Source organism: Poromitra crassiceps, assembly GCF_964638095.1.
Source record: "Poromitra crassiceps genome assembly, chromosome: 4".
Lineage (NCBI taxonomy): Eukaryota > Metazoa > Chordata > Actinopteri > Beryciformes > Melamphaidae > Poromitra > Poromitra crassiceps.
The window spans coordinates 57,457,726-57,471,780 of record NC_139626.1 but is presented as its reverse complement, the minus strand read 5'-3'; the positions used below and the strand labels follow the sequence as shown (position 1 = coordinate 57,471,780).

Below are 14,055 nucleotides of genomic sequence, written 5' to 3'. Positions count from 1 at the left end.
GGGGCGTGTCTACCAACCAACATGTTGGACACTTGAAGCCCAGCTGGTGCTGAGCTGAAATGGTGTGGCCACTAGGGGCCGATGCGTCTTATCTGTCTGTCCCCACAAAAGAAATGGAGGCCCTAGTCGCCAATGATGTCATACAGTTCTACACGGCTCGGCCTGGTGGCCAGGCCTACATTGCTTTAGTGTATGATGTCACTCGCGCAATTGCGCTGTAATTGGTGATGATGGCATCGGTGAGTGATGTCATCAGTGATGATGTTGCCATCAGTGATGTCACTTGAGCAATTGTGACGTCATCTGTGACGGTTTCATCAGTGATGTCACTCGAGTAATTGTGATGTAATTGGTGATGATGTCATCAGCCACGTGTTGCACGTTATTTAGACACCTTCCCTGCAAGTTAGCATGACATGGTTGGTACCAATGGATGTCCCCCCCCCCCCCCCCCCCCCCCTGACTCGAGGGCTGCACTGAGTGAGGATGGGGGCCACATGTGCCCTGCGGGCCACCAGTTGCCCCTTCCTTTAGGGAAGAGCCTATTTGTGATCAAATTGGTCACCAATCCCATTGGTGATTGAAGGGACTGATCGCCAATTGGCTTTTCTACAGATATTTAAGGCCATTTTAACTAAAAAAAAATGGCAGTGTGGACTGTGTCTGTTTCAAGAATATTGTCCGGCTATACAGCTATGCAGTTTTATGTGCGATCGGGCTGAAACTCAAGGGGCGGTTGACATCATCGAACAGATTTTTTAATTGAGGCAGATTAATTGCCCTAATTGCGCTAAGGCTGATTGCCCTATGGCTATAGTTCAGTGATGTCATCAGCGATGATGTCATCAGTGATGTCATACATAGGTATTGTGACATCAATGATGATGTTATCAGGGACACACACACAAGAGGGAGAGAGGGGGGGGGGGGAGAGACTGACGGTCCCTGCACACCAACATGGGCGGTGAACGATGTACTCGCCATCGCCCAATTAGCCCTGCCCCGCTGCTGCAGCGTGGTTGGCTGCCTTGCTGTATTTCCGTCTTCAATTGGTCGATTTCGAAATGCCCCTCCTTCCCTCGCTGCCATCTTGTCGCTCACCAGCTTGCAAAGCATGCTGGGATACCTGGCGTCAGGACATCGCAGGCGACAAGACGAGAGGAGGGGCCAAAACTGAAATAGACCAATTGAAGACGGAAATACAGCAAGGCAGCCAACCAAGCTGCAGCAGCGGGGCGGGGCTTGACAGGGCGAGTGCGAGTACATGCGAGTTGATCGCGTTTGGTGAGAAGGGGGGGTCTGAGGGAGACATTGCGCACGCGCCAATAGGGCAGGCGAGGCCACGCAGCAGCCGAGCTGCGGGCAAGGCCCAGCTGCGTATGCGAGCTGCAGGGCGGACGAGCCTAGGAATCGAATGCGCGAGATGCCTAGTACTATCAACTTTCTGCCCCATTTCAACCAATCATATCACAACATGACAGCTGTCAATCAATCTTCATTGCGAGAAGAAATGTCTGAGCAGGAAAGATGACTGCCTAGTGCCTACATGAGCAGACTTTTCTTGCCCATAAATGTTAAAATATTTGTGTATGTAACATACAAAATAAAACAAACGGTAATGTAGAATGCAAAGCACATGTAACTGGTTCATTAACTTGTATTCCAGGAATATCGTTATTTACCGCGGCTCTTACCCCGGCCCCTCGGCTCTTACCCCGCCCCCTCGGACATTTCAAGGCGGGCAGCAGCACTCTAAGCCTCGGCTTTGAAACAGCAGTCCACACGGAGGCAGCCAGTTGCCCGGTCCTCTGCGGATCCCACTGGCGTAGGGGCAGAACACGCTGAATCCCACTGGACTTGGGGGCAGGACACGCCATACAAGCGCCAGGATTGGCCAATGTCAACTCCAGTCCCCAGAACGGTCAAATTAAATCATCCACACACTGTCCTGCCTCTCTTCCCTGTTTCAGTGAGAGTAATGTTTGTTTTGAGTCAGATACGTCACAGACCCTCTCCTCTCCGAGACCCGTTTCATGTCCTCTTTAACCTTAATATAATTTTTGAGTAATGCTTTAGACTAGTTTCACTCCATATGTAATCGTAACATCACAACCAGTCTTTTTCATGTGTACGCTATTTTATGGAGGTTCCTCATTTAAGGTGATTTTGCGAAGTGAAACGTCACTTCCTGCTTCGGCACTGTACCAGAGATTTTCATCCGCCATTTATTTTCCATAGACACTTTGTAAAATGCTTATAAAATAGTTTGACTTGTTCAAACCAAACGTTTCAGATATATTTAGAAACAGGACAGTGTTTCCCCCTAGAAAATTTTTCAGGCCTGGAGGGATTTCGAAACCGCTTCTGCCAGCTGCTTCTTTTCACCTGACAGCGGGGTGCTTCACTGGTAGGACGTACTGTAGCACGTGGGAGGATCACGCTATTCCCACCAGTTCCCTTCTGCCCCGAACAGGCCAGAGGAGGCGCTAGTGCAGCGACCGAACAGGACACATACCAGCGTTTCCCCTAGAAACATTTTCAAGCCTTGGAGGGATTTCGAAACGTCCCCCAACCGCAACGGTGGGGGCCCTCACTGACGACGCTAAACTTTTAGCTAACCTGTTCGCATCTACAGTATGTTCGCAATGGCATCCCAAGTATTGTCATACTATTATGGGATGCAATGCGAACAGTTGTATTATGGGATGTGCGTTTCCCAGGCAACGGCACACGTCGACACGTTTTGGAACAGCGCCGCACGCTGGTACGATGCTCCTAAAAGCAAAATGCTTATTGTTTTGAATGATTTGGCATCTTCTATCACTGTCAACACCAGTATTGTTGTATAATATGCCATAAAGGTTTATTGAAATTTTGGGGAGAGCAGGATTTTTTTTTTTTTGTTGTTGTTGCATTTCCTCTTCTGGCCCGGTGGGGGCGTCGTTGGCCTGGCGGGCCCGCCAGGCCTGTAGAATGGTAGGGGAAACACTGCAGGAGAGACCGCATAACATTTCACTCGGACCAAAACGTAAAAACATTGATTTAAAGAAATCATTTTTTTTTTTTTTTTTTGGTCCGAGTGATATATTCTGTGGTCTCTCCCGATTCTAAATATAGCTGAACCGTTTGGTTTGACCAAGTAAAACTATTTTTTATAAGCATTTAACTAAATGTCTATGGGAAAATAAATAGCGGCAGAAAATCTCGGGTACAGTGCTGAAGCAGGAAGTGGCGATCACTTTGCCTCACTATTTGCCGTGTTGTTGACACTGCCTCTGATTCTCTCTGCAGCCACGCACCTGTGAATACATCTCATGGCGATCTCGTTCAAACGTTCCTCCAGCCTCTATGTTGTTACTTTCTATGAAGAAGAGTGCAACAGTGCAACAGTTACATGACCTTAACAGCCTCCATGTTACTTTCTATGAAGAGTGCAACAGTGCAACAGTTACATGACCTTACAGCCGGTGTTAAATCATCCAAAATGAATGAGAAAAAGTAGACAGCACAGAAAAAAGTCATGGAGATTTTCAGCAAGAACGCATGCTCGGTCTCTCTGTTAATCTTTTCTCTTAAAATGCCTAATCTACATTAATCTACATTTGTTCTTCTATAGGATGTATTCAATACTATTATGATTGTTTTTTTCTCTCCAAATTATGAATGCCATTAAATAGGAATAGGTCTCTATCAAAAAAATAACACACTAATCATTCAAATGACGGCCAATTAATAGGTTATGGCGATTGGATCGTCTATCGCTAATCTCTAATGACCACGATTGGACGATATGAAAATAGGGACTATTCCCCATCCCTACCTCGCTGGTTTAAGGAGACCGATACATGTATTGAGGTCTGATAACCAGCAGTTTCTCATGCTTGCAAAGTTATCATAACAAAATGACTGAGGCGATGACTGAGGTGATGGAGTTTAGCATAACAAAATGAACTGAGGCGATGGAGTTTAGCATAACAAAATGAACTGAGGTGATGGAGTTTAGCATAACAAAATGAACTGAGGTGATGGAGTTTAGCATAACAAAATGAACTGAGGTGATGGAGTTTAGCATAACAAAATGAACTGAGGTGATGGAGTTTAGCATAACAAAATGAACTGAGGTGATGGAGTTTAGCATAACAAAATGAACTGAGGTGATGGAGTTTAGCATAACAAAATGAACTGAGGTGATGGAGTTTAGCATAACAAAATGAACTGAGGTGATGGAGTTTAGCATAACAAAATGAACTGAGGTGATGGAGTTTAGCATAACAAAATGAACTGAGGTGATGGAGTTTAGCATAACAAAATGAACTGAGGTGATGAAGTTTAGCATAACAAAATGAACTGAGGTGATGAAGTTTAGCATAACAAAATGAACTGAGGTGATGGAGTTTAGCATAACAAAATGAACTGAGGTGATGGAGTTTAGCATAACAAAATGAACTGAGGTGATGGAGTTTAGCATAACAAAATGAACTGAGGTGATGAAGTTTAGCATAACAAAATGAACTGAGGTGATGGAGTTTAGCATAACAAAATGAACTGAGGTGATGGAGTTTAGCATAACAAAATGAACTGAGGTGATGAAGTTTAGCATAACAAAATGAACTGAGGTGATGAAGTTTAGCATAACAAAATGAACTGAGGTGATGGAGTTTAGCATAACAAAATGAACTGAGGTGATGAAGTTTAGCATAACAAAATGAACTGAGGTGATGAAGTTTAGCATAACAAAATGAACTGAGGTGATGGAGTTTAGCATAACAAAATGAACTGAGGTGATGAAGTTTAGCATAACAAAATGAACTGAGGTGATGAAGTTTAGCATAACAAAATGAACTGAGGTGATGAAGTTTAGCATAACAAAATGAACTGAGGTGATGGAGTTTAGCATAACAAAATGAACTGAGGTGATGGAGTTTAGCATAACAAAATGAACTGAGGTGATGAAGTTTAGCATAACAAAATGAACTGAGGTGATGAAGTTTAGCATAACAAAATGAACTGAGGTGATGAAGTTTAGCATAACAAAATGAACTGAGGTGATGAAGTTTAGCATAACAAAATGAACTGAGGTGATGAAGTTTAGCATAACAAAATGAACTGAGGTGATGAAGTTTAGCATAACAAAATGAACTGAGGTGATGGAGTTTAGCATAACAAAATGAACTGAGGTGATGGAGTTTAGCATAACAAAATGAACTGAGGTGATGAAGTTTAGCATAACAAAATGAACTGAGGTGATGAAGTTTGGCATAACAAAATGAACTGAGGTGATGAAGTTTAGCATAACAAAATGAACTGAGGTGATGAAGTTTGGCATAACAAAATGAACTGAGGTGATGGAGTTTAGCATAACAAAATGAACTGAGGTGATGGAGTTTAGCATAACAAAATGAACTGAGGTGATGAAGTTTAGCATAACAAAATGAACTGAGGTGATGAAGTTTAGCATAACAAAATGAACTGAGGTGATGGAGTTTAGCATAACAAAATGAACTGAGGTGATGGAGTTTAGCATAACAAAATGAACTGAGGTGATGGAGTTTAGCATAACAAAATGAACTGAGGTGATGAAGTTTAGCATAACAAAATGAACTGAGGTGATGAAGTTTAGCATAACAAAATGAACTGAGGTGATGAAGTTTAGCATAACAAAATGAACTGAGGTGATGAAGTTTAGCATAACAAAATGAACTGAGGTGATGAAGTTTAGCATAACAAAATGAACTGAGGTGATGAAGTTTAGCATAACAAAATGAACTGAGGTGATGAAGTTTAGCATAACAAAATTAACTGAGGTGATGAAGTTTAGCATAACAAAATGAACTGAGGTGATGGAGTTTAGCATAACAAAATGAACTGAGGTGATGGAGTTTAGCATAACAAAATGAACTGAGGTGATGGAGTTTAGCATAACAAAATGAACTGAGGTGATGGAGTTTAGCATAACAAAATGAAATGAGGTGATGAAGTTTAGCATAACAAAATTAACTGAGGTGATGAAGTTTAGCATAACAAAATGAACTGAGGTGATGAGGTTTAGCATAACAAAATGAACTGAGGTGATGGAGTTTAGCATAACAAAATGAACTGAGGTGATGAAGTTTAGCATAACAAAATGAACTGAGGTGATGAAGTTTAGCATAACAAAATGAACTGAGGTGATGAAGTTTGGCATAACAAAATGAACTGAGGTGATGAAGTTTAGCATAACAAAATGAACTGAGGTGATGAAGTTTAGCATAACAAAATGAACTGAGGTGATGGAGTTTAGCATAACAAAATGAACTGAGGTGATGAAGTTTAGCATAACAAAATGAACTGAGGTGATGAAGTTTAGCATAACAAAATGAACTGAGGTGATGAAGTTTAGCATAACAAAATGAACTGAGGTGATGAAGTTTAGCATAACAAAATGAACTGAGGTGATGAAGTTTAGCATAACAAAATGAACTGAGGTGATGAAGTTTAGCATAACAAAATGAACTGAGGTGATGAAGTTTGGCATAACAAAATGAACTGAGGTGATGGAGTTTAGCATAACAAAATGAACTGAGGTGATGAAGTTTGGCATAACAAAATGAACTGAGGTGATGAAGTTTAGCATAACGAAATGAACTGAGGTGATGAAGTTTAGCATAACAAAATGAACTGAGGTGATGGAGTTTAGCATAACAAAATGAACTGAGGTGATGGAGTTTAGCATAACAAAATGAACTGAGGTGATGGAGTTTAGCATAACAAAATGAACTGAGGTGATGGAGTTTAGCATAACAAAATGAACTGAGGTGATGGAGTTTAGCATAACAAAATGAACTGAGGTGATGAAGTTTAGCATAACAAAATGAACTGAGGTGATGGAGTTTAGCATAACAAAATGAACTGAGGTGATGAAGTTTAGCATAACAAAATGAACTGAGGTGATGGAGTTTAGCATAACAAAATGAACTGAGGTGATGGAGTTTAGCATAACAAAATGAACTGAGGTGATGAAGTTTAGCATAACAAAATGAACTGAGGTGATGAAGTTTAGCATAACAAAATGAACTGATGCGATGGAGTTTAGCATAACAAAATGAACTGAGGTGATGGAGTTTGGCATAACAAAATGAACTGAGGTGATGAAGTTTGGCATAACAAAATGAACTGATGCGATGGAGTTTAGCATAACAAAATGAACTGAGGTGATGAACTTAACTAATGAGAAACAAAATGACAAGAGTGCAGACAAGTTGGCCATGCTTAGCTTAACGTTCGAGGGACTGGAATCAGATGTATTTGAAATATCAGGATGTGCTGTCTTCTTCTCATTGGCTCCTTCACTTGTCTGTGGCACAGGTGAGGACTGCCCCAGCTGGATGGTCCCTATCAGTATCTGCACCAGCGAGGACCCCACCTGCAGCAAGCTCAAGGTTCTGCTGGACAGACCCGAGACCACCATCACCCTCAACAACATCAACCCAGAGCAGTGGGTGAAGGTGAGGCCAGCACACAGCTGTTCCAACAGCAGAGAATAGAGAGCCGCAGGGATGACGTATTTTTGTAGTCGGAACGCGGAAGTCCCGGACTTCCTGGTTCTTCACCGTTTCTGTCTATGGGATTTTTGAATGGGTTTTTGTCGCGATGCTTCAAATACCGTCTCTGGGCCAGAGTCCTGCGCGGGTCTGATTTTCAAGACCCGGTTCCGCCCGGCCCCGCGACGTGCAGTACCGACCCCGCTCCGCGAACCCGCACATATGATCAATCAGTACTGCAACCCACCCCGCCCCGCAGACATGAGACCCGCCCCCCGACCCGGAACCGCATATATATAATAACCGTTAATCTGCAGAGCAAACATTTTGTAGTGAACCTAATGAAACTGCCACCGTTTCACACGAGAGGCGAACAGCAGTCTTTCTGGCCGAGACTCGTCAGCTGATGTACGTTAATAAGCTTTTAGCAGCTGCTAGCTCACTAACCAGCTGGATAGCTCTGCTATCAGACACACAGACAGTTACAGCAAGCAAAGTGACTTACCAGCTATTTCCAATATGTCCGGTATAATCCATACTGCCTTTATGATTGCTGTTGGAGGAACGTAAATCCACGTTGGGATGAGACCTCTCCACTTTCACGCTATCCATCCATGACATGTTGTTGCCTGTTGCTATGAAAACAGCCAGTGTGTATGTTTGACTGGAAGCTAACGTTAGCCTACTATATTATCTGTCCGACTCGTATTGTCTCCAATCAATCACCTTGACCGCAGCTGAGTTTTGAATGTTTTGTGCAGTCCATATAGCGTCACACATTGCACGGTATGCGCATACTTGAAACGATGCCGGTTATGTAGCCTAAACAAAAGCGAAAACGTGCGTGAGAAACTTTTCTCCTGTTCGAGTCAGACCAGCTGCCAGACACCCCCCCTGCCAGACACACCCCCTGCCTGCCAGACACACCCCCTGCCTCCATCTGAGTGCAACAGAAAAACATGCATGGCTCATACGTTGTCGTTGTTCCACCCGCCGCCCGTCCGCATTTATAAATTTTTACCCGCCGCCCGACCCACCAATTTACAGAAGTCTATTTTTTACCCGCCCCCCGCGTTTTTTTGCGGGTACCCGGCGGGGCCCCGCGGAACCCCGACCCGGTGCAGGACTCTGCTCTGGGCAACGCAAGATTAATCAAACGCGAACCAGAGTTCCGTCGGATAATCTTCACACATGAGGACCACTTTCATGATTTTGTAGCGTAAATGCGAGCCCTAGAAGTAAAAAGCTCGAGCTAAGCTAATCCAGAACTACACACAGTGTCGCATAGGCTTCCACGTCACGTCAGCACTCCACCTGGACTGTTGTTGATGTGTGCACTGATTACCCCGGGCTGAACGGGGCTGAACCAGGTGAGGGAAAGAGAATTTCCGTGTTCGTCCTTTGAAGTGGTGACGTTATTGACGTATATATCCCCATCGACTCAACAGTGTAGTCTCATTTAGCCGTTTGCTAGCTAGCCGCCCTTTTAACGGAACGTAAAAGCTTCAAAACTCGTAAAAGTGGTCCTCGTGTGTGAAGATGATATTACTAAACACTGGTTTAGCGGCTCTCTATACTCCTGTTTAATGTAGAGGTGTGTCAGTCATTTCAATCATTTCCACAGAGGGAGCGTTTAAAGGAGAATTCTCTTTTTCTTTACAACCTGGACCTTTTTTCCAGCTTTAAGAGCTTTATGAGTTTTAAAGGAGAATTTCATTTTTTTACACCACGGTCCTCATTTCCAGCTTAAAATATGTGTGTTTACGCTGTCGAGCAGTTGAAACGCGGAGTAGCGCACCTGAAAAAGACGGTAATAACTTAATACCGCCCAAGCCTACTTTGACTTTTGACCACCAAAATCGAATCCGACGTTTGAGCCAAATGTGCCGAAATTCCATCGAGGCGTTCCTGAGATATCGCGTTATCGGACGGACGGACGGACAAACCCGAAACCATAATGCCTCCGGCTCAGCTATCCGCCGCCAGAGGGATAAAAATGAAGCATTCGAATAGCGATGGAAGCTTGGAAGCATTTTGCGTCGCCTTCGTTTGATGTGTTCCAGCTAGAAGAGGTGGAAATGGTAAAAGAGCCTTTTCTCCCTCCAGTCTGACTCCAGTTGTGTCCCTGCTGTGCTCTCCACAGATCAACCCGGGCACCGTGGGCTTCTATCGTATCCAGTACAGCTCCTGCATGCTGGAGAGTCTGCTGCCAGGCGTCAGAGACCTCACCCTGCAGCCTGTAGACCGCCTGGGCCTGCAGAACGACCTGTTCTCCCTGGTGAGACTGGCACACACGCACACACACAGGCACATACGCACACACACACACACACACACACACACACACACACACACAGAGGGGGGGAAAGAGTACACAAAATCTACTCCAGTAGAATTACTGTTCCTCTGGGCTTCCCCACAGCTGTGCAACAGTCTCTGACATTGGGGACTAATTCTGAAAGAATGGAAGTCCCCTTCCTCACCTTCTTTCCAACTCTGGTTGATGGACATGATCTCTGTTATAAGGACGGAGAGGCTCACATCCCTGAGAACCAACCCACTTAAAAAGTTTCTATTTGGGACTCGTTTGGTGGTTCAGTGGTAGAGCTGTCGCCTCACAGTCAGAAGGTCCTGAGTTCGATTCTCGCCTGGGACACTGTGGGCGCTGTGGTTGTGATCCCCCCCATATCTTCAGTGCCTACTGCCCAGGTGGGGTATCTCGTCGTAAGGGCCTTTCTGTCTGTGTGGAGTTTGCATGTTCTCCCCGTGCTCCCCCAGGGGGTTCCTCCGTATATAACCCCCCCATTAAAAACATGCAGAAGATCAGATCGTCATCGTCATCCGACCAGTGACGACAACACCCGAAGTTGGTCCCCGGGCACTGTACGAGAAAGCGACCACTGCTCCTGGCCTGCCCCCCGGAGGAAAGGACAAGCCAGGATGGGTCAAATGCAGAGGACAAATTTCACCGGCCACCGTCAGCATGTGTGTGTTTGTGGCCGTCCGTGCATGTGTTGATGTGTGATCGTGTGACAATAAAAGACGGGCTTGTCCGTCTGAAATCGTTTTTATTTTATTTTTTTTATCGTTTCTAGCCTACCTCGACGAGGTTGGAGGCAATGGGCGACTTGTCCGGCTGGCTCCTATTAACACATTCACTGCCAGCCGTTTTTCAATACTGTAGTTAGCTTCTGCCAAGGTTTTTTTTTGAGGATTTTGGCTCATCTTTCAAGAGCCGAGGATTCGTTTCTGTTAGGATTTTGTGAACACACAATATCTCAAAAGAACTAATAGAATGTGTGCTTTCTCTGTCTAAAAGAGTTAGTTTGTAGAGTTAGTAGTTATGTAAGCATTAGCAGTTGAATACAGCATGGTTTCAGCGTCTGAAAATTTATTCTGAGATAAACGGCTTTTTGTGAAATTCGATAGAACAGTCACTTTAACCATTCATTTTTGGCATCAGTAAGACGTCAGACATCTAAACAATAGTTTTGAACAGTAATTTCCTCCATAACAGCAGGAAACCCCCCTCTGCTTCCAACTCCTCCCTCCGTGGGCGTTCTCCTCCGCCCTCCTTGGCTCTGCAGCGGGTCTGTGACAAACGAGTTGCTGCTGCCTGGCTGCTGCCTGGCAGTCTGGATGGGGCTCGCTGGATGGGTTTCGCTCGTTTCTTGGCGTTTCGGTTGAGAGCTCTGATGAAGCTCTTGCGATTCTGGGCTTATTTATGGTGCGTATTTCAAAGTGTGCATCCAGTCTATTCTTGGAACCCCCCACCGTTGCCACCGCTGTGCCTCAGCGCGAAAGTGAAAGCGTTTTTGCCATCCATTTTACAGTATGAGAACGGCTTCCTCGCGCTTTTCCCTCCAGTTTTGGCTCGCCTCTTTCTACTCTGGAGAGACATGTCGCCACTCAGTGGGTCGGTAAAATAGATTATACACATTCAATACCTCCAATATTGGTATAGGAGACGTAAAAGGGTTAGATCAACGTCCCACCGTCAAAAAAAAAAAATCGATTTTTTTTAACGTAAAAACACGTCATTGGCAGTCAACCGTTGGATTTTGTTTGACGTAAAAACACGTCATTGGCAGTGAACGTGTTAAAGACCTCGCGTGGGAGCATCTCTCACAAGCACATAAGCACCCTATATGGACGGTACCAACAATTGTTGATATCATATGTATGTTTTTCTTTGTTTTCCTTTCCCATGTCTGAGCTTGACTGTTTGTTCATATGTTGATAAAAGTGAAAATAAGATAATAAAAAAAAAAAGTAAGAAGGGAAAAAAAGTAGAATTACTGTTAGTTTTTACTGATTAAAAAGCTACTTGACTGAAAGTAAAAAGTAGCTCACTTAAAATTTACTCAGACTAGGGATGTTCATTTTGAAAAATTTCCATAATCGAAAATCGGGGAAAATTAACGATCAATTATCGATTATGGATCATATTAATAATAATGTTATTATTATTTTTTTTTTTTTACAAAATTAATGCCTATGGCAGAAAATACGAAAGACAACGTGTTCTCCTCAATGAACTCTTTATTTCAATGTGTCTCCTCTCCAACACTCTGCTGTCCCCGGCGCATGCCGGTGTGAATTCCCCATGTTTAAAACAGTTTTGTTGGCACAAAGGCCCGTGCCCAGCCAGAAAACTAGAGACTATGAAGCTCCATCTCACGTTAGTCGGCTGTGCAATGGAGTGGGGCGAGGAGGAACGAATTCCACCCAAACCTAGTCCGCAAAAAAATAATAATAATAATAATAACAAAATCGATAAAAAATTCCACATGATTGATTCCATTCCTTAACGATCAATTATCGATTTTCGATAACTGATGAACATCCCTAACTCAGACTAAACATTACTTAGTTGCTTTTTTCCAAAAAAATTTTAAGTATATATATAGATAAGACAGGTTCATAGAAAATGTGGGAAGACTTTGGATTTATTTGACTCTGTAACTGAAGCCATTTAAAATGCAACAAAGTGTGTTGGGTTGGCCTCCACAGCCTATTGTAGGACTAGACTGACTGCACAGACCTCCACCATGTCTCACAACCCAATGAAGTTCTGCACCTTTTGGTGATATGCCACGTCCCCTTGTGGCCAGTCCACATGAAAGGTCCATCAGTTCTTCCCAGGCCATCCAGCCATCACCACACCAAGTTGTGGGTATGAAGGTTGCCCGAACCTTTTTGAGATACCCTGCTAACAGACCCATAACAGACACATATGGCGATTTTTATAGTGAAGCAAAAGAGCCACAGAGCAAGAAAGGGATCCTTTTTATCAGGCGTTTACTGTTGAAGCCTGAATGAGGAAACTGTTGAAGCTTCTTCCTCTTCTGTAACCAAACCCTGGGCCTTAAATGTCAACCTCCAAAATTGGTCTTCAGGTAAATGTTTGTGCAGGTGAACCTCACATGAACCACAGTGACTGACTGTTCATCATGTTTGTGCAGGTGAACCTCACATGAACCACATTGACTGACTGTTCATCATGTTTGTGCAGGTGAACCTCACATAAACCACAGTGACTGACTGTTCATCATGTTTGTGCAGGTGAACCTCACATGAACCACATTGACTGACTGTTCATCATGTTTGTGCAGGTGAACCTCACATGAACCACATTGACTGACTGTTCATCATGTTTGTGCAGGTGAACCTCACATGAACCACATTGACTGACTGTTCATCATGTTTGTGCAGGTGAACCTCACATGAACCACAGTGACTGACTGTTCATCGTGTCCTCCACCCCTCAGCTGCTCTTCTGACTCAGCGCGTAGACGGGTGTCATTACTCGTGTCGCGCTGTCATGCTTTGCTCTTGTGTCTTTCACAATCCTTTTGTCAAGAAGGATGGAGGGGAATTTTCCAGAACCTTCTACACAGTTAAATCTGATAGTAAGCTATGACAAATCACAGAGAGTAAGAAGGCACCACGAGTCCTGTAATCCAGGGGCCGGTTGCACCAACTGGTCTTAACTATGCCTGGTCGTAACTCCTACGTCGGTCTGAGTTAAGACCAGTCTTTAGAGGGGATTTATGCCTGTTGCACCAACAGGGCTTACGTCTGGTCTTAACTACGCTGGTCGTACCAATGCGCGTCCATGTGAATTGCCGGGGAATGCCCCTTGATTGGGCCAAAAATGTGCCTCGCGCCGTCACCCACTACTGTATGTGCGTCACTACACCCTCCCTCCTCCCACCCCCTTCCTCCTGTGGAAGCTCCGGGGGAAAATGGCGGCGATTAGTGCCAGGCAGTCTGAATGAAATTGAATGTAACGTTCCCAATTATATGTATTAAATTCTAAAAAACCACCCTCAACATTTGGGAAGGCTAAGCCACACAACTAGTTCGTTATAATCGAACGTCATGCTTCGAAGGCGACTTTACGACGATGAGGACGGTGAGGACTCAATCACAGCAGGTCTCCGCTGATAGACTACCACGGAGATCTCTTACAGGCACAGGCACGTTACGCCTCCTCCTGACCAGGCGTAATATTTACGACCGGTCTTAGTGA

At 44.2% G+C, this 14,055-nt stretch overlaps 1 protein-coding gene across 2 annotated transcripts in view; it reads left to right on the top strand.

Moving 5' to 3' along the window:
* npepps (aminopeptidase puromycin sensitive) overlaps positions 1 to 14,055 on the top strand; it is a gene marked incomplete at its 5' end in the record, with an annotated part of 99,125 nt that overhangs the window by 51,686 nt on the left and 33,384 nt on the right. For both annotated transcript variants that reach the window (XM_083635557.1, XM_083635558.1), the window contains 2 exons: positions 7,345 to 7,484; positions 9,664 to 9,798. In XM_083635557.1, coding sequence (XP_083491683.1) covers positions 7,345 to 7,484; positions 9,664 to 9,798 — 275 coding nt within the window. The remainder of the gene's footprint in view (positions 1 to 7,344; positions 7,485 to 9,663; positions 9,799 to 14,055) is intronic.